General features: G+C 39.8%; 2 protein-coding genes and 1 long non-coding RNA gene across 3 annotated transcripts; 2 read left to right on the forward strand and 1 right to left on the reverse strand.

The window, feature by feature from the left end:
* The first annotated feature begins 3361 nt into the window (after positions 1-3361).
* On the forward strand, positions 3362-5515 carry LOC112071725 (homeobox protein Hox-A13a). Its single transcript, XM_024139166.2, has 2 exons — positions 3362-4123; positions 4557-5515. The coding sequence occupies exons 1-2, from the start codon at positions 3454-3456 to the stop codon at positions 4802-4804; spliced, it is 918 nt and encodes a 305-aa protein (XP_023994934.1). The 5' UTR covers positions 3362-3453; the 3' UTR covers positions 4805-5515.
* A 5544-nt stretch (positions 5516-11059) lies between these two features.
* LOC139024608 (uncharacterized) lies at positions 11060-14447 on the reverse strand. Its single transcript, XR_011475940.1, has 3 exons — positions 14274-14447; positions 13888-13995; positions 11060-11482 (listed from the first exon to the last, which is right to left on the reverse strand). It is a non-coding gene; the product is annotated as an uncharacterized lncRNA (long non-coding RNA).
* A 2912-nt stretch (positions 14448-17359) lies between these two features.
* LOC112071726 (homeobox protein Hox-A11a-like) lies at positions 17360-20458 on the forward strand. Its single transcript, XM_024139167.2, has 2 exons — positions 17360-18199; positions 19044-20458. The coding sequence occupies exons 1-2, from the start codon at positions 17557-17559 to the stop codon at positions 19274-19276; spliced, it is 876 nt and encodes a 291-aa protein (XP_023994935.1). The 5' UTR covers positions 17360-17556; the 3' UTR covers positions 19277-20458.
* Positions 20459-21274: the final 816 nt, after the last annotated feature.

Raw genomic sequence — 21274 nt, forward strand, 5'->3', positions numbered from 1 at the left:
TTGATTGCAGGCCCCGCGCCAGAAAACCTGGGTTTAAGACAGAACCTTGCTTACATTGCCATTTATTTCAAGTTCATGTAAATATTTCATGTAATGTATTACCATTTCAAACGTTTGATTTTGGAACATCTTTGTTGGTTCAACCCATGTTAATGTGAGCAAAAAGAGAAAGTCCAGATGTAGCCTGATGATTTAAACGTGATTCACAAAGCCGTTCTACTTCATTGTTATAGGTTAGTTAGGCCTTTACACATCATGGTTAGCTACATAAGAAAAGAAAAAGAAAATAGCTAGATATTTGATAACGCTAAATCGTGTCATTTCACGATATATATTGAGTAGCTTTCTGAAATGTGTTAATGACTAATTAGGCTATAAAGATAAAGATAAAGTTAAGCACTGGATGTGGATTCTGTCTAATTGGCCCATCTGAAAAGCTGACATATTCATTTATGGATCACAGATTCTCCTTCCCGGAACATGAAATTGATTAAACATAGGCTATAGATTGGACATATAAGCCACATATAAACCACATATATAATTGTTGGTTAAAAAAACACACACTTATTTCAATATTGCAAGAATAGATTGACCGTTCACAAAAAAAAGAGGTACAACGTCAACAATCTATGTACGAAGAATTAGGACTGGTTTAGTTCAATCAAGTTTATCTAGGAAGATATCAGTCGTCTACTTCTTTAGGATATACATCATGTAGAATCTAGGCTATCCTAACAGCCTAACATATGTATTGATGTGTTTTAATGACATGTATTTTGAGTCCCGTTACGGCATGTTAACATCTGAGTGCATGCGCAATGTCTGTCATAATATTATCTTTTTTTAAATGTAACTAGGCAAGTCAGTTATAAACAAATTATTATTTACACCGAAGGCCTGCGAACAGTGGGTTAACTGCCTTGTTTAGGGGCAGAACGACAGATTTCTACCTTGTCGGCTCGGGGACTCGATCCAGCAACCTTTCGGTTACTGGCCCAACGCTCTAACCACTTGGCTACCTGCCGCCGGTGACCGCGATAGTCTATTAAATCCCTCATCCATCCAGAATATATACAAATAACTACAAAGAAATAACTGGTTTGGACCCTGCACGCGACCTTGCCTAAATAGCCGACAGGTTAAACAAAATTTAGTACATTTGTATTGGAAATCATGTAGAATACTAATGTTAATCAATAAGGTTATGTTTTTCAACGTTTTTCGGCTTCAGATAGACATTGTTTGAGGCTTTATGTTCTGTCTCATATCTGACGTCTGATACATTGTATGTATTAGGATACCCAATTAGGGGATCTACTCTTCCTGCGGTCCAAGATGACTAGGACAGTTTATTAAGTCCCTCATCCATCAAGAATATTCAAATAATAGGCCTACAAAGAAATAACTGGTTTGACGTGCTAATAATGCCTACGTTTGTTATTACTGTGTAATGGATCATTTGGACCCTGCACGCGATCTGGCTTTAATATCGAATTCGTAATGGTAGTATTTATACTGTGGCTGAGGCACAGTGCTTTTGACGTTTTTATTAACATTATTATGACTTAATAATAGGTGAGAATGCCTATGGAAAAATGCTTCCTGAATTATGTGATCGCATCACAATAATAGTATTATGGCGCGAAAATAGGCAAGAATGCCTATGAAAAATGCTTGAATTCTATATGAATGAATCTTTGAGCACTTTTGTTGGGTTCCATTTATAGCCTGAAACAAACTTTGCCAGTTGACGGCTTGCATTATTTCATTTAGGCCTATTATTGGTTTTACAGCGCTGAAGTTCACTAACTACAACCAAATGATCATATTTTTCATGTCATTATACTGTACCCGAGAAAATAGGCTATAGGTAAGTCTAGGCTGGTTTTGTCTATAATATTCTTGCTTTTTTCTCCTGAAACAATATATTTGGAAGGAGAGCCCTAAGGAGAGCCGTAAACAGGACAAAGCAGACAAAACACAACGACATGCCTATACTACTTCACATAATTTTCACCCGTCTTCACCAAAAGTCTCCAAAACACGAGACTAGTTTGCAAATGCAACTTTCCAATTAGCCTACTTTTCCAATGTGAGAGACAGAAGTGTGCAAAACACATGATGCATAAAATGTTTCCTTAGACACAACGAGAATAAAACGTTCGAGAAAACAAAATGATAGTAAAAGTTAATGCCCTCCAAAGCTTTCATTAGGCCAGGAATTCTCACCCCTCTTCCGCCCTTTTCAAGAACTCAGACGGGTCCTTCAAAGACTGAATAACCCAACAGACTCGTCGGCTAGACAGCAACTTTCAACTTGACCTTGGCCTCTAACCGCGTCTACCCCGTAGGCTATGTAAAAAACAACCGAGTTGCCAACCTTGATAACTCTTTTCTGTCTTTGCATATTGTAAACATGTCGGAAGCGAGGGATCTGGTATCTATCCGAATTCTCACTCATTTCTTGAATGCTCGAACCTGTCGCTCTAATTTGAGTGATATGAAAACGGGGCATTTTGATTGAGAGAATCTCCCATGGATTTGAGCTTAAATATCTTTAKTTGAAAAATGAGATGGACGTATTCCAAGTCTGTATATGTTTTTTTGTTGTTCTAAAGCCTTGTTTATTTTCCTTCTTTATTTCACTCCCTATCCGATACGTGTCTCTTGGATGAGTCATCCGTGTTCCCCACAGTGGTTCGGTCTGTTCAAACACTTTTAACATTAGCTAGTAGTCCATCTCTATCTTCGTTTATGGGATATTGGGAAACGTGTCCTTGGCGACCATTCCTTACACTATGTACTAATTATGTGAGCTGTATTGGGGTGTGTGGCTTTGAATGGATTATACTTTGTGGAATTAATATAGGCCCACCATGTACAAAATAATCAGCAATGACATTGTGTCATAGACATGTTTACACGGACTGCCTTTAGGTAAGTAAAAGCAACGTGTATGGATGTACTTAAGTTGGTGAGTCACCGCAGTCTTTTGAAACCGTCTGGACTACTAGGTCCTTTTTATTTTGCTTTCCAATTAYAAAATAAAAATCATTTTCAAACCAATTTAGGTTTGAAGTGTAACCGTATATAGGAGTGATATATATATATAAGTATAGATATATAAATATADATATATTTTTATTTATTTTTTTATTTACTCACGAAACCCTCTCGTTTTGAGCTGCAAAAAGACAAGCCAAATCCCTTGATAGGTACGGTCATTTTACAAAGCCGCATTTTTTCTACATTTAATTATCTGCACTGGGAGATATTTATCGTCCTCTTTGCATAGCCTATCACGTGGCCCCTTCTTAGCCAATAGAAGCGCGACCTTGGTGCACCCGGGCGCGTCAGAGTCGCTTACTCTCTCGGAATCAGTATCTCCTTTTTTCAGCCTCTATGCTTTTTTAAAAAAGAGCCAGAAGCCTCAATGCTGGATGTCGTGCTATGACAACGTCACTGCTCTTCCGTCCTCGCTGGGTCGACCCGTCGGTGATGTTCCTCTACGACAACGGCGGCGGTTCCGATGAAGTGAGCAAGAACATGGACGCTGGCGGTGGTGGTTTTGCGGGAGGCAACTTTGCGGCGAACCAGTGCAGGAACCTGATGGCGCACCCCGCGTCCCTCGCTCCGAGCACGGCATACTCGTCAAGCGACGTCACCACCTCGGGTATGGGCGAGCCATCCAAGCAGTGCAGCCCTTGCTCGGCTGTGCAAAGCTCCTCCAGCGCGTCCCTGCCCTATGGATACTTCGGTAGCGGCTACTATCCGTGCAGAATGTCGCACCACAGTAGCATAAAGTCGTGCGGCACGCAGCCCCCCTCTGCGTACGGGGAGAAGTACATGGACACATCCGCTTCGGGCGATGACTTCACCTCCAGGGCCAAGGAGTTCGCCTTCTATCCGAGCTATGCGTCGGTCCCATACCAGCCCGTACCCAGTTACCTGGACGTGCCAGTTGTACCAACTATGAGCGGGCCAGCAGAACACAGGCACGAGCCCCTGCTGCCCATGGAGAGCTACCAGCCGTGGGCTCTAACTAACGGCTGGAACGGGCAGGTCTACTGCACCAAGGAGCAGCCTCAGCTCGGACACATGTGGAAATCCTCCATACCAGGTACAACATAGGTAGAGAGCCCTCAGGTTTTACGCAATAAACCAGAACAACTTTTCATTGTGTTTGTTTTTGCTTAATCCACAACAAAATGTTAGAAACAATGCCCTTTCTGTAAAAAAAATTATAACGGGTGTTTGTTTGTAAATTCGTTTATGAGAATACAGTCTTAGAAAAAAGGGTTCCAAAAGGGTCATTCGGCTGTCCCCATAGGAGAACCCTTTTTGGTTCCTGGTAGAACCCCTTTGGGTTCCATGTATAACCTTCTGTGGAAAGGGTTCTACATGGAACCAGAAAGTGGTTCTATCTGGAACCAAAAACGGTTCTTCGAAGGCTTCTCCTATAGGGACAGCGACAGTTTTAGATGTAACCTTTTTTGTGTATGGCTTGTGAACGGCTTACTATATCCATTTCGCTTTCCGTTTTGCTCCACCAGACGCGGTGTCTCCTGTAGGAGGGGACCTGAGCTCCTTCCGACGTGGAAGAAAGAAGCGCGTGCCATACACCAAGGTGCAACTGAAGGAACTTGAGCGCGAGTACGCGGCCAATAAATTCATAACAAAGGACAAACGAAGGAGGATATCGGCCCAGACGAACCTGTCGGAGCGACAGGTCACTATCTGGTTTCAGAACAGGCGCGTAAAGGAGAAGAAGGTGGTCGTCAAAGTGAAGAGCATCAGTTAGTTCTGACTGACATACAACAATGGGATGGGAATTGAACACACACACACACAATATGCTATTCACGCTTTTTGATTGGAACAATTTAATCCTTATTTCCCACCGAACATGGTTCACTAATGTACTCTGCCAAATGCGTGCCGGGACCTTTATGGAAGGAACATGTATAAAAACTCTGGACCTTCCATTTTCCTCCATGGTGTATTGTTCTCGGTGAATGGAGCCCAAAGCAAGGAGAAAGTTAGGGCCGTATAATTTTTGCAACTGGCATGCAGTAACCTCAGGAAAACAGACACTCTAACTTCACCGTGTGCAGAAAAAAAACCATTTGGAAATCCCCAGGAAGTGACGGCATTTAGGATTATAGCTTCCACGGTTAAATATTAATCCGTTCCATTTCCCCTTCAACACTCCACTAAACACGTGCATCTTAATTTAAAGTTTAGCTTCTTCAAACGGTTCTCCTGCTCTCACTCATAACGAATCCAAGGTGCATTCCCGCTTGTAATGCATACATAATTGTCTGGGAAATGTGTGCCCATGTGAACCATATGTCTTTTATATTGTGTGTGTATTCATGTGGTTGTATATAAAGGTAAACTATACAGACAAAACTATAATATGTCAAGGCTATCTGTGTCTGTTAAATATGTCGGTGTAAAACTATTGACACAAAAATCTGTCCCAATAAAATCCGGACATTGTTGAATCATATCCACGACCTCTGATTTGAACATCCGCCCAGTATATTACAGAGATGGTTGCGTTTTTGGTGTGACGTTTTGAATGTCAATCGTGATATTTTGTCATAGCTATTCAAATGTGAAATAATTTGTCATGAATTGGTTGAAGATATTCTTAGATTCAGAAGCAGTGTGAGAGGCTCAATTATCAGTGTGTTGGCCTGTTTACCGTGTGTGAGGAACATGTCTGACCAGCGTATGATTTCATGCTTGAATGCGGAAGATCCGTGTTTGGCCAGACTGTGTAAAACTACTCTGGGCTCTATCCATTTCGACGTTAATTCCAGGTGTCACCTGGGTGCGATGGTATTACGAAGTGTTTGAATCTACCTGTTGAGTGCATCGAAAATGTCTCACTCAAGCAAATAATGGAAGTGTTGTTGTGTGTATGTGGATTATTATAAGGCCTATATCGCCATCTAGTGATGAGATTGTCTCAAGCACTACAGGTGACTGTTAGTGGAGACACATTTGCATCTGAATAGGCCTAGTCTACTACGCTACTTCAAGTAGGCTTATTACCACAATCTGATAAAAATAATAACAACAATAATAATAGGCCTATAGGCTACATTTACAAGATAACATTGTGGAAATATTTAGGAACAATATTTACACAAACATTAGCCTATTTGAAACGATACGCCTACTTGCTCCAACAACTCTTTGTTTGGCCTATAGTGTTTCCTGTAGACATCAGTTGTGTGTACGTTCAGTTATTTTCGATTATCTATATTMACTTACATGGTCTTATTATTTAAAACACTTCCATAAGCATTCTTACTTATCATCACGTCATAATAAGATGAAAATAATCTTCAGTCGGATGCACGTTGCCTCAGCCACAGCTAAAATACCACCACTGAGTAGGTCACAGATTTCAACAATTTTAAAATTGCTTCCATATAAACGCTTCAGCGTCACAGAGGTATCAAATTTGTGTTTTTGAAAATGAGTAGGCCAATGTGCTGCAGATAATACCCATGCGGCGTTTATTGTTGTTTTCGATTTCCTTGAGGTCTTGCAATTAGCTTTGGTTTCGAAATGTATTTTCAATCATTTCTTCAATCATTTCGTCATCCCAAGGACAAAGCATGTATGAACATGTTTACTATTTTGGCATTTCTTAATCCCCAATTATATGACTGATCATATTTTGTTATAACTGGTGACCGTCTCGCTATCATATCATGTCTGCTGATAACAACAGGACTACAGTATCAGTGAGGTAACTTGATGCACAAGGCCATGAATGCAATACCATTTTAGCTCTCACTTTTACATTTTCATGGAAAACAAACTAACATATAKATTTTGGTTTTTAATTAAGCTAACTGTTACAGTGTAGGCTGATTACATGCACATCTGTAGTATGTCATGTAGGCCTATAGCCCTTGAATGTGACATCCAGAGAAAGAAATGGGCCTCAGCATTTTGATTCGCTGATGCTGCAGTATTCCACCCCACCAGCCGTAGCAGTACAACTATTAGCCTATACGATTGTGACTAATAAGGGGTTTAAATGGATAATTTCTCAAATATCAATTTCTTCAATACTATTTTGACTTGCACCATGCTCTGGTGACTGATGAAGATCATAATTTCTAGCGTGTTGCCTACCACTTATGGTTATATTACTGTATTAGTGACATCATATCCGTTTAGTCTCTGTGCACTAGGTTTAGGCCTGTATCATAAATATATACTATTGCACAGCTCACTGGGCAAAAACTGGTTAGATCAACGTTGTTTCCACGTCATTTCAACAAAAAAACTAGATGTGATGATGTTGAATCAACATGGAAAAATCATAGAATTTGAAAAAAGTCATCAACATAAGGGAATTTCGTATTTTTTTCACCCGACTTTTAACCTGAATCCAATAACATCGTGAAATGTTTTGGTGATTTCACGTTGAATTCACTTTAGTTGATAACTTATTCCAAATGTAAATCATAACTAGACGTCGAAATGACGTCTGTGCCCAGTGGGAGACCATTCTGCAAATATAAAAAAACAACGCAGACATGAAACTTGCAAAGCAAATAAACACATGGGGATTATAGAAGGGAAGGGGGTTGCACTCACAGATGCCAATAGCTCCTTGTTGTTATCGTCGTGAATGCAGGCTATGCACATTTACTACAAGCATTTCATGATCAAATAGAAAAAAAATGAATCCTGCGGTCACTGAATTTAGCCAAAAAATATAAACACCTAGAAAAAAAGTGAATGAAAAATGTTTTTACAAGCTGTACTAAAATTTCTCCCACGATTCACACTGTAGGCCTTCGCCAAGTGTGGCTACATATTTCAATTTCATTGAGGTAATTTATGTTTGTTTTATGAATAAATATGCTGAGTGTAGGCTATGTCGCATTGCACATACAATGCGTTTAACGCATGAACCAGCAAAGTAAACCATGGTCTACACAGGGAAACATACCAACATATTCGATATTTTCGCCCTGTAAGAGTTTGTACTATCCACATTTTGTAAAGATATTGATTCCGTTGCTGCGGGAGAGTAGAAAATGTATATGCTTAAAGAAATTTAAGAATTTAAGAAAAGCCTTCGTGTCATAGGGCGTAGTAGGGTATAGTGCATAGGGAAATAAAGACAGCGTAGCCTACTCTACACCTTATTCTTGTAAGCTACCTGTAGCCTTGTCTTTTGCTGTTCTGAACCAGTGGACTCACACTTGTGGTGCATGGTATTTGCCTAGCCACCTCTCATTCGGAATCACACATACATTTGGATTAGAACCGTCTCGTCCTTATATTTTTGCTGGTTCGAAAAGTTGTTTCTATGATGACAACGATTAAACATCGTTGTAAATGTTATTTTCATAGTCTATAGGCCTAGTCAAGGCAATACTAATGGATTATCACATCAAAATGGTATAACTTGTGAACATATCTAACCCAAATGAGGCTATAAGCTTAAGGCCGCAAGTGCTCGAAATAAATAGTTTATACTTGTATTTAATTGTGTATTAGGCTAATAGTAATACATTAATAAAATGTGGTTTATGGTTGATAATACATTTGGATTTTTAGTTTATTAAAACATTTTTTAAATTGGTAACAAGCTATGTAATAATAACTGTTTAAACAATGATGAGCAAAACTCCAATTAATGTGTTGTCCAAAATTCATAAAGAATTATAATGTAAAAATATGCTAAATATATAAAGACATTTAACGTCTTAGTTTGTCAATTATTATTTATTAGACATTACACTATTCCTCTTTCTGACAAATTGAAGTCAGGATTAAGAATGCCTCAGCTGAGAGCACAGTCTGCGTGCGCTTTACACGGTTCAGACGCAAACACACGTGAACGTGCACACAACCCAGGGAGAGAAATATTCAAACTGTGGCAGGCGGACAGTGCAGAGCAGAGTTGGACTGGATTCCATATTTGACACACTCCCAGTGCTCACTGCATTGTTGGAGTTTTGCTGCCACCCAAAGGCAAAACCAGGAATGACAGCTTCTGCAAATAATCCATGGAGCAATTCAATTTGGCATTCCCTGTTGCGTAAAATGAATTAAATAGGTTGAGAGAGCTTCACATTACTCACTGTCTTGCTTGATTCACGCTTAGCGGCAAATGGGCAACGTGAAGTAAGAAGTACATGGTCGTCTGTAAATCTTTTTTGCTGCGTTATCAAATCAACCTGACGTGTTTAAAGGCTATGTCATTTCCCTATACATTTTCCATTTCATATCTGCACTAAAAGTTGTTGCCTTCTTCCATGGAGTACGACTTTATAAAATCCGTTTTAACAGCTGTTGGTGTCGATTCACACAAAACAAAAACAGAAACATACATTTTTGTAAGCTTTCAAACATGAATAATGAAGTAGAAATCCACATGAATAGCCTATATGTAGGTCTACTGTACTAACCGAATAGTTGTCTGGTGGAGGAGCAGCCTATACTCTCACACTGAGCCTCGCTCTCCCCAGTTTGTCAGGCGGGGAGATGAGTAAAGGCCGGGGCTAATGGTGTGCTCTTTACTTTGACCTTCACTGTCTACCTGGGTAATGGAGACTATGGCGAGGGCTGTAATCTTCAGCTGGCTATAGCCGGGATATACCGATGGCGTTTTCCATATGCCTCGCCTGCTTGCCAGAATAGCGCATACAGTTGTGCCTTAAACCGGTAGACAACGTGGGATACTCCGTTTTAAAAGCAGTCAACTTTAGGCTGGTAGACACCGTGGGATACCGGTGTTTTAACAACAGTTAAGCAGAGGATCTTGCCCGAGACTATGTTCAACACGCCTCTGTAGGCTGCACTCCTGCCCTGGGCTATTCATTTACTAATTTGTGTAAGCGGTGGTATTTTATCCTCTGCCCATATAAATCCGTAGGTTTATTCTCAATTTCCACGAGGAAGGTCTATGGACACCAATACATGATTTTGTAGTCCTCTCCAAAATTAACCTTGTGTGCGCGCAAAGGAGTCAGGCTGTGTAGTCTATTCTTACATTTTTTAAAATTAGGTCTTACTTACACACTTTGTTAGTCATTTGTGTCTTAATTACATGAGGCTAGACATAGCCTATACATCCGTTTTCTTGGGCATTTTGCTTTGTTGTCGATGGAATTCTTTGTTATTTTGAACGGCAACACAGCTCATATAAACTAAAGAATAATCTGAGCATAGGTATCATTATAGACCCATATGGTTCGTTTTCGTTTCATACCAGTCCCGATATCATTTCTCCCCGTATTTATTTATACTCTGAACTCTAAAACATTATATTATTTTATCCTACTATACGTTAGTTTCATATTTAGTAGTCTAGTTGAACACATTGAGTTGTATGTTAGCTAGGCTATATTCTCTGTTACTATTCTAGCCTAAAAGAACATCACGCCGAACATAGGTCTACAAACAGGCCTAAATCATACACGCCATTTTTTAAAATTTTGTTACTCAGATATTGGTTGAATTTAGAATCGGAGAAAATTAGTGTATGTATGATTTAGGCCTGTTTGTAGGCCTATGTTCGGCGTGATATTTATTTAAACTAGAATAATAACGGAGAATGTAGCCTAGCTAAAATACAGCTCAATGTGTTCAACTAGGCTACTAAACATGAAATTAAAAAAGGCTCCAGTGGAGACATAATTTAGCTTTTGATTGAGCTAAATGTCGAATTGACCCAAGGAACAGTGCACGCGTATACATTTGTCACACCTCTATATGGTCAATTCATTTTACTATCACATTTTTTTATTTCACTAGTGAATAATGTAATAGAATAATCACAAGTGACGTCCATATGGGAAAATCAAGTTCAAACGCACGAGATGCGTCGACAAAAAGCAGGCCTGTTTTGGTTGTTTCTGTCGTCGTCAGAGAAAACAGAATGGGCAAATGATTTGGATATGCATAGGTTGCTGCTATTGGTGGGTCTACTTTACCCTATTTTAGACTACATGCCCAAAACTGCTGTGAATCCTATAGAAGGCTATAAAATGGAGAAAAAAATACGCAGTTTTGTTTCACAATTTATTAAGCTATAGCCATTGCAACATTATTTACATAGGCTAAGCCAAAGGTCCATGGCGACAATTTTTAAAATGTAGATTTTGCCTTGTGAAGTTATTTGCTCGCCAATTTTGAGCTAAATCCACATGATTATAACCCATATTCCAACACAAGGTTAGTTCGGGTCTTGCGGTTGTCCACTCTCCATCGCTGATGTCATTTTACTCGTTTTGTGGCACTCTGTCCTTGGGAGTTCAACGAGAGACTGATATCAGTCGTTTCCCTTGAATTGATCCAAGAGACAGTACGGCTAAAGCCTCCCATTGACCATGGAGTTGAATCGTGTCCCCACTAGTCGGGGTTTGTCCTTGTGTGGTCCCTCCTCTGTCCCTCTGTCGTCGCCATCGCCCTCTCCCAACATTTCTGTGACCTGTGGATAAATCAACAGTTCTTTACTGATTTAAATAAAGTTCACGCCTCCTGGTATCTTCGTGTTTGTTAATTCGTATTGAAGTACATGCCAGGGCTTTTTGCTCAAGTTTCATATGAATATATCTGTGTAGTAGTAATCGCCCTCCTTGACGCCCTCTTCGCTTATAGTCATACACTTGATAACGGCCTACAACTCAACAGCCAATATGGGATATAAGTTAAAAAACACCTATATCTTTTTTTCTAATCTGGGCATGAGATAATCGTAAACTACATTTTAGTTCTACATTTTACGAATCAATCTATGGAAAGGAAGCACATGTTTGTATGGAAATCCAGAGCAGTCACGTTAATGGTAAAGGCGTTGTGTTTTGTGTTAAGGCTGTGCGTAATTGAGTAGCGCCTATATACAAAATACAAAAAGGTCGAATACTGTTCATTAACTGTTAAGTTTTAATGTCACGTGCACAAGTACAGTGAAATGCCTTTCTTGCCAACTCTAAACCTTTTATCAATATCAATATAGCACTAAAATAACATAACGTAGAACAAAAACACACGATCAATACAAATAAGAAATAAGAAGAACACGATAAATTAAGAAGCTTTATACAGGGTCCGTTCCAATACCATATTTAGAATGTGCAGGGATACTGGAGTGACAGAGATAGATATGTATAGAGGTAAGGTGACTAGGCATCAGGATATACCATAAACAGAGTAGCAGCAGCGTATATTATGATTTTATTTTTGCACTTTCTCTATGCACACTCACCGGACTCTACTCACTCACGCACACTGACACTCCACACACACACATAATATGCTCACACATTTATACTGACTACACAGAGATATTCTGGGTTGGGGTTAGAATGAATGTTATTGTAACGTGAGAATGGGTTGATGAGATAGATGCATTATGCATATAACCCCATTGGATTAGCCTGTTCGAGGTTTACTTTGAACATGTAAATAATCATTCAACTGCAATTGCTGAAGATGTATAAGACATCACCAACGTTTTTTCTTTGAAAACAGTAGACTTCACGCCTAATGCAAGGTCAATTTAAGTAGCCTGCGACATTTTGTTTCCCATTCATCGACTCTAAGCTGAACAAATAAACGGTACACAAAACATGGTACACACCACAAAACATGGTACACACCACAAAACATGGTACACACCACAGAGCATGGTACACACCACAAATAAATGGTATACCACACTTTCCGAATGGTAAAATCGTACTTTGATCAACAACAAAAGTTAATGATTGTCAACCTCTAACTTGCTATTATTGTGTAGGCTATCAACAACCCTTGGGCTTTAGTAGTACGTTTAAATGTAATTGAACAACAGAGACAGAAACAGTGTAAAATGTAGGGACATTTTAAAGACATATCCCCGGACTGCAAAGATTGAATTGCTTCGTCATGTAAAAAGATTTGTGCCATGTGTGCCATATTTGTCAAAGGAAACGACAACCAATACTGCAAAAGTACCTAATATTGACTTAGATATGTCTAAAGTTAGTGTTTGGTCGTTCTCTTTAATAATTCTTACTCTGGCAGTCCTTTCACCTTTATTACCATCAGTGGGACTATATAAATCCCTATTCATATCCCTTTGTTGAGAACAGATCTAGTGAAGTGAATATTTTACTTTGCGTAAAGTGCATTGTTTAATGAAACAAATGGAGTTTGAAACAAAAAGACTACAATCAATGTGTTCTTGATCATTACAATTCTCTGAAGTAATATCAAGTTTGCTACTAATCTCAGTGTACACTGAATGGTGTCTAGGGCTCTACTGAAAACTACACCAAAACATCTGCTATTCCAAAGTCTAGGACGCAGTCCACGAAAGTTAAATTCATTTTTAGACCTCACTTCACACATGCAGACGTCGATCGGTCTAAAGCCACCTTCTCCTTTCCTTAACTCACAGAGTTGCTGCCAGGAGCTGAAAATGCGTTTGTAATCAGGGAAACTTCATCCGGGGCATACCGTGCCCTTAAATGGCGTCTGCAGTCCTTACTTTAAGGGCCTACCCCGTGGGCGGTGACCCTCTCCCTCCCCCGAACTTGAAGTCGACCGCACAGACAAAGCTATGGCGTGGGGGGTTTTACGCAGAAATGCCGTCTCGTTTTTTGGCCACCGAAGAAAAGCCACAATAACTAAAGAGGGATGTCGTAAGGTCGACATGAATCAAGTGTGTTATGAAGCGTCTTCCTCGAACATAAAAACTGTTTACATGAAATGTTGAAACTTAAATGTCCATGTATTGCTTGTTCATAACTTTAGCTAACTATTTAAAAAATCGGGGTCAGTATTGTTTACATTGACAAAAAAGTGTTTGCAGCTCATTTCAATTTTGATAAGAGTAAGTTAGAATCTTACCTGTTCAGGTTTAGAATGTCTAGTTTTTTTATATGTCGCTGGACGGCTTTGGCTCCTGAGTCCGTGTAGGTGGCAACTTCCTATCACGCCTGGTCGGTTTGATGGTGTCTGGCGGAGAAGGAAAAATAGGAGATACGGCACTATAAAAACTCAGGTCTGTGCAGAGCAGCCACTGGTTTTTCTGGGCACCCTGTGCTCAATTACGGCTTAGCACAAGTCGTAGAATGTGTCTGGTTTGACGAAGAGGCGGAGCGTGTGGTCGCGAAGGCATTGTGTTTGTTTGTGTCCCCATAATTATTTAACGTGACGATGCATGGACGGATAACCAGGGATATTCTAATGCTTCTCTTTTTATATTTTGGAAGATGGGTTTAGCTCATACTTACCGTTTCTTTGTACATGTTATGCTTTCGAAGTCGTATTACATTGGGCCTACATGTGTCATGATGGCGCGTCCTGAAGCTCCGTGTGTGTGGAGGGAAAGGCAGAGTAGATTTGGGTAAAGCGCTGCGGGACAAGGAGAGAGTCCCCGCGGTCCTAATCCGTCCTCTAGTCGCTCGTTCACCAGAACATTGGAGTCAGATTCCACAGTCTCACAAGGCACACAACACACCGCTGTGGTCCTTTACACTGTTGTTGTGCTTTAGAAATAAACGCATAACACGCAAGGAGCCTGATATCTTAGCTATCCTGTAGTCAAGACAAGAGAATAATGCTATACTCTTAGGATTGTAAAGAAAATGTATCATCAAATAACACACTCCAAACGGATACATCTAAATAGATGTTTTTTATTTCAATGCAACAACTTAGTTGTATAATATACTTTATTGGGTTGTTAATGATTTCTATGTCTATGTGTTTTCATTCTATTTAATGGTTGCAGAATGGGTAGGCCTACAACACTCGTGAGGAACATGCAGTTTATTGTATTTTGTGTAATTATGAGATAGAGCGGTGGCCTTTTTTAATGTTTAAGCGTAAACCTTTTTTGACTAGTGTTCCACCTTTGGTTAGATTGTCTATACATCACGTGTTAATGATGAAATAAGTGTTTACCCAACATGGTCTTTAGAACGAATAATGGTTTCGAAAATAAATATTGCCCATAGGCCTACGGATTCCATGAAAATTGTTTAAACGTTTCTCGGGAAATTGGGTTTAAACGAGGATAATATCTGGAGAAATCATTAAAAACAAAAAGTTGATTCAACATCAATGTATTCCACAATAGTGACAGTTGTAGTGTGTTGACGTTCTAACCAAGAATTCGAATATTGTCTGGACTATTGTCTGGAAGGGGGCTCAGTCGGTAAAACTGAATTGTATTGTATTTCACAATGTCTTGTAGATCATAGAGACATGTTTATTTACTCAATGCATAGACATATCTGTGCGTGAAACGGGAAATTACGCATTGTGCGATCTGTGCGTATTAATTTTCTTAGCCTTACTTATAGGCGGTGAGAGCAATATTCGTATAGGCCTATCATTCACAAGTTATGGAGTTCAACCTGAAAACAATATAATTGTGTAGTAGAAGCCTAATTGTGTAACCTAACTAGTRTGAACTATAATATGTATGATTCAACAAACGTCCATTTCCAATTAGGCCTTTTGTTGGTCTAGCTCTGGGTTTTTCCAAATATCCAGACACCCACAATCGCACATTTCTCTCTATCTATTTACATACTTCCTGTGTTCCAATATGAAGTAAGCCTACTGATCCAGTGGCTCCTTGGTTATTGCTGTCGTAAACAATATTGTGCAATATTGGCAACTTTTTAAATACCGTTTACAAAACGTCCGTCTTTTTTAGGTGGCAAAATTGAGATGATCTACGGGTTTGGATTATTCTAAAAACCAAGCGTCGATATGAGCTATGTCTGTTGGTGTTGTATACGTGCTGCATGGCCTAAAATGTCTGTTTGGTAGCCGCGTCGTCGACACCTGACTGGAGACATGGCCAAACATCAAGGGTTACTTCAACATGACCCTGATTGACAAATGTTGCCGTGAAGCCAAACGGTCATGATATAATGTTGTAAAGTATGAGCACACACCTGTGACAAACATCAAACATAACATGAAAATAATATTTTAGTTGTTGTTTTTGCAACTGGGGCGGCAGGTAGCCTAGTGGTTAGAGCGTTGGGCCAGTAACCGAAAGGTTGATGGATCAAATCCCCGAGCTGACAAGGTAAAAGTCTATTGTTCTACCCCTGAACAAGGCAGTTAACCCCCTGTTCCCCGGTAGGCCGTCATTGTAAATAAGAATGTGTTCTTAACTGACTTGCCTAGTAAAAACAATCATATTCAGTAGTATTGGATAGATAATGACTTTATTATCCCCATGGGGACATGTAGGTTGCGGGTCTGTGCATACATAAAAACACATAAAGATAGACAAGGAAATATACAGACAATAAATACAGTTAGAGAAAGTGTAATTCATGAGCGATCAGTGATTATCTGTACACTACAATACTCACTGGGCACAGATGTCAGTTCAAAGGGCGATTTACATTTGGTTGAGTTGTCAACGTGAATTCAACGTGTAATGAACAAAAATAATTCACTCATTCATTCATTTAGGTTAAAAGTTGGGTGAAAAAAATCGAAATGGCCTTACCTTGATGACTTTTGGCAAATCCAATTAGTTTTCCACGTCATCACATATATTTTGGGGGGTTGAAATTATGTGGAAAAAACGTTGATTCAACCAGTTTTGCTCAGTGGGTATACACAACAAAACACTATGTCAACTACAATGTTAGCTGTAGGCCAGCCCGCAGGTCCCACTGGTCGTTTGAAACATTCAGAAGCCTTACTGTCGCTGGGACAAAGGATTGTTTGGCACTATTACTTTATGCCCTTGTGCCCTGTATCGTCTCCCTGAGGGGACTAGCTCAAACTCCTGGTAAAGAGGATGTCTGTGGTCCATCAGTACATTTCGGGCTTTTGTGAGGGCGCTTATATCATAAATGACCTCCAGACCTATTGATTGAAATGCTAGTCCTTTGGTCAAGTCCAGAGGATACAGATATTACACGTGTTGGCACGCCTCAAATGCATAAGGTTTTACCAAAGACGACATCAAACCCTCAGGAATACCATAAAGTTTACAAGACGCATGGATTCAACGAGCACCCCCAGATTAAATGTCGAAATGCACATAGCATCTTTAAAATTGATATTGAATCAGGTTAATCCTTCGATAGCAATATGTCACTTCTCTACATTTTAACAACCAATGCAATTATATTTTTTTCTCTGACTTGCAGCATATAAGGGAATTAATTTTAGACCGACATAGCGATAAACCACCAATGTCAAGCTTGAGGACAACTTGCAGTCTGTCCCTCACTCACACTCATTCACTGAATAACTCCTCGTGCCCGCGTACGCGCGTTCACACTGACTCGCACGTACACTCTCATTGCGCGCACACACACGCTCTCATACACGCGAAAGCTGTCAATTTCTGCCGCTGGTCACGTGACCCACGCCTCCCTGGAATGGATGGAGATTGCTCTCCACGTCAGCCTACGTCTAAAAATTTCTGCCTCGCGAACCTGCTTCAAAGAGGCAAGAGCCAGGGCGCTCCAGAGCCATGTAAAGGGCGGCTATAGAGGCATGACCCACATAGAGTAGTAGAGTGAAGGAGTGATGGATTTTGACGAGCGGGTCCCCGTCGGTTCGAACATGTATTTGCCCAGTTGCACCTACTACGTCTCGGCGGGGGCAGACTTCTCCGGTCTACCCTCGTTTTTGTCCCAGACCCCGTCTACTCGSCCCATRACATATTCGTACTCCTCTAACCTGCCTCAGGTCCAGCCGGTGAGAGAGGTGACGTTCAGGGACTATGCCGCCATTGACGCGTCCGGTAAATGGTCACACCGGGGGAACCTGCCCCAGTTCTACCCCACCACGGAGGACATGGTACATCGGGACTGTCTGTCCTCGCAGCCCACCATGGGGGAAATGTTTGCCAAGAACAACCCTACCGCCGCTGCTGCGTATCACCACCACTCCGGCGCGGGCTGTGCAGTGTCCAATTTCTACGGGAACGTTGGCAGAAATGGGGTGCTGCCCCAAGCCTTCGATCAGTTTTTCGACACAGCGTACGCCAACGCCTCAGAAACACCGTCGTCTAACGACTACTCAGGGGACAAAACGGCAACCAAGCAGACAAGCTCCGCCGCAGAACACGCGCCCTCGTGCCGGGAAACGGAGGGGAAGGAGCCGCGCGAAGATACCAGCAGCCCGGAGTCCTCTTCCGGCAACAATGAGGAGAAATCGAGCAGCAGCAGTACGTATTAAGTCAGCACCCTGGTTATGAGAGAAAGTTTGCAATCTAGCGCGCTGCAGTTAAATTTTTTATATGCTGTTTTATAAGCGTATAAGGTTTATATAGGGCCTGTAGATTTCCCCCAACAAAACTTTGTTATAAACTACAGGATCACGTGCTTTGAATTTAAATTGGCTGTGAAAGACATCAGGGCTAGTGATTTTTCTAAACATTCCCTAAAGTATAAAAAAAGCACGTAGTTATGACTGTGAATTGTAAGGTAGCCCTAACACTCCTGGTCGAACATTCATCTTTTGAATCATAAATGTAGCCGAATTTCACGGGTTTCTTGGCGTTAGAATAGCACTCGCGTGTAATGAGGGTGGTGCCTCTGGTTTAGGGGTTAGCACATTGGAGCTCGTGCCCTAAAGCAATCAGGCAGACTGTGTTTTACACTAGTATGATGTTATTTCCTAATGTGAGAAATCATGACGCTGATCAAATATCATCTATTGATGTGTTATTACTGTTTATATTATTTAAAAATKAATTTAATTTTGTCTATACATACTATAGTCTTACATACATGCTGCAAACTGTCAATGATCATGTATTAGTGTACATTCCTATCCAGAACACTGCATATGCTATTTCATGGTTTCATATTGTAATTTAAATCACTGCATAATTAAGCTGTAGAAATGAAAGTCAATGGAAATATTTTCTTTGGATTGATTTGGCCAATGCGTAATTATAGTCTACCTAAAAGCCTATATAACCTTGCCTATAAATCCTATAACATAGTCATGGATGATTTGAGATATTTCGATTTTTTTTATCTGACCTACATTTTCTTCTCTTCTAGATGGACAGAGGACTCGTAAAAAAAGATGTCCTTATACAAAATATCAGATCCGAGAACTGGAGAGGGAGTTCTTTTTCAGTGTGTATATCAACAAAGAGAAGAGACTGCAGCTCTCTCGTATGCTGAACCTCACCGACCGCCAAGTGAAAATCTGGTTTCAGAACCGAAGAATGAAGGAAAAGAAATTAAACAGAGACAGATTACAGTATTACACCACGAACCCGCTGCTTTAGGAGTGACTTGTCATATGCGTTTACAGACTTATTGACTCGCTGTGGTCTCTTTCCCCTGACATATGTGTCAGCAACAACAACACAACAACAGCAATGGCTGTAGCTGCAACACGATGCTCAACTGTTAATTTCAAGTTCGTGGACAGGCAGCAGAATCTCTCCTGATTTCAAACCGTTTGAGAATGAGCATGATTTAACTGACACACTGACGGCATTTTGGCCATCAGACTTTGTTAAAGAAAATTATTTCTGCGGATGTTGTCCTCACCAAGACTATGTTCTCTTTCTTGTGTATCCTAATATTATTGTGACACAGAGTCGCCTTAATTTTCTTCTCACAAGGCGGAGAGCCATCTACCAATGACTGACCGGGGTGAATAAAACAAATACATCAAAAAAGCCTCTTGTAAATTAGGTTTTCGGTTTTTAAGATCGTACAAGTGGTGACGTGGTAGGACTATAGGTTTCCTGTGACAGTGAATATGTAATGTTGTGCATTTAATAATGGAGGCTAGGACTTTGGTGTGACCAAATAATGAGACTTGGGAGGGTGAGATTGTAAAGTGTCTTTTTTTGTAAGGTTATTTATTTTGTAGCCACTAATTTCCTAAAGAATAACAACTGCAAAGCTCTATCAGTAAAATTATAGGGATTCGGTGTTAAATTGTGTTGACCCCAAGCCGTGACTAAGTCATTCTACCATTGTAATAGTTTCAAAACAACACATGTAATCTGGCTGTTTATATTTTGTGTACTTGATTACCACACCCAATTTGGCTTAGAATTTTATGTTAATGCACGGAAAACCCACAATGAGAAGAATGTTAACCCCATACAGACAGAACCAGATATAAGCTTGTTTAACCTCATTGCTGTAGCAGCCTATAGTCGAATTGTTGCCTTGCGACATGCGTGTAGATAATACAGGTAACGGACGCAACAACGCCGCAGTCTTTTGATACCCAGATTGAGAAAATATGCATCCAGGTTTTGTTCAAATAGGACGAAATATTTTTTCCATTATTCACAGGTCTTCATGTTTTTCATTGAAGTAACATGAATGTTAAATGCGTTTTGAATATACTGTCAGGGACATAATCTTGTATCAACTGCTTGTTATGTCCGACACATTCTGTATTATCCTATATTTCCAAATTAAAAATGAAAATATTATTGAAGGAATGTACAAATGTGACGGGTTATTTTACTCAGACTCGAAACCGTTTTGAAAGCTGTTATTTTCGCACACTTTACCTTCGCATAGGCCTTTTACGCACAACTCAACAAAAACATTTTACACGCAAAAATATGACAAGAAAATATAATTTTGAATTGTTCAACCTGTTTTGTTAATTCATAATTGATAGATTAAACATCCAACATTTGGTAAGTATGTTTAAGAGTAATTTAATCGAATTTGAAATCTTATTCATGTGAACTATATTTATGTGAGAGATTTATTGATTAATACCATTATTTCATCAGCTACCAAGATTACTTATTTATCGTAAACGTTGATATGCACATACATGTTAGGCTACTAATTAGTTAGACTTATATTTCTTACTTGTGTGAGGTTGTATTTTCTAATGGCTTTTGCTCATTGCAATTTTATAGGGTGACATGCATGCTTCCCACTATAGTCAAAAACTGGTTGAATCAACAGTGTTTCCACGTAATTTCAACCAATAAAATCAATGTGATTACGTTGAATCAACGTGGAAAACGGATTGGATTTGCAAAAAGTCATACATTTAATTGTTTTTTTTCACCCAACTTTTAAAGTAAATCCAATGACTGGGAAATTGTTGGTYGACTTTACGTTGAATTCACGTTTGTTGACAACTCAACCAAATTTAAATCAAAACTAGACGAACTGATGTATGTGCCCAGTGGGTTTCATGGAGTTCATTCATTGGCTTTGAACTTTGAATATTTTTGTCTCAATTACCCACAACGCTGTGGTAAACAAGCCTAATACAGTCTCCATATGCATCT

Source organism: Salvelinus sp. IW2-2015, unplaced genomic scaffold (assembly GCF_002910315.2).
Source record: "Salvelinus sp. IW2-2015 unplaced genomic scaffold, ASM291031v2 Un_scaffold1703, whole genome shotgun sequence".
Classification (NCBI taxonomy): domain Eukaryota; kingdom Metazoa; phylum Chordata; class Actinopteri; order Salmoniformes; family Salmonidae; genus Salvelinus; species Salvelinus sp. IW2-2015.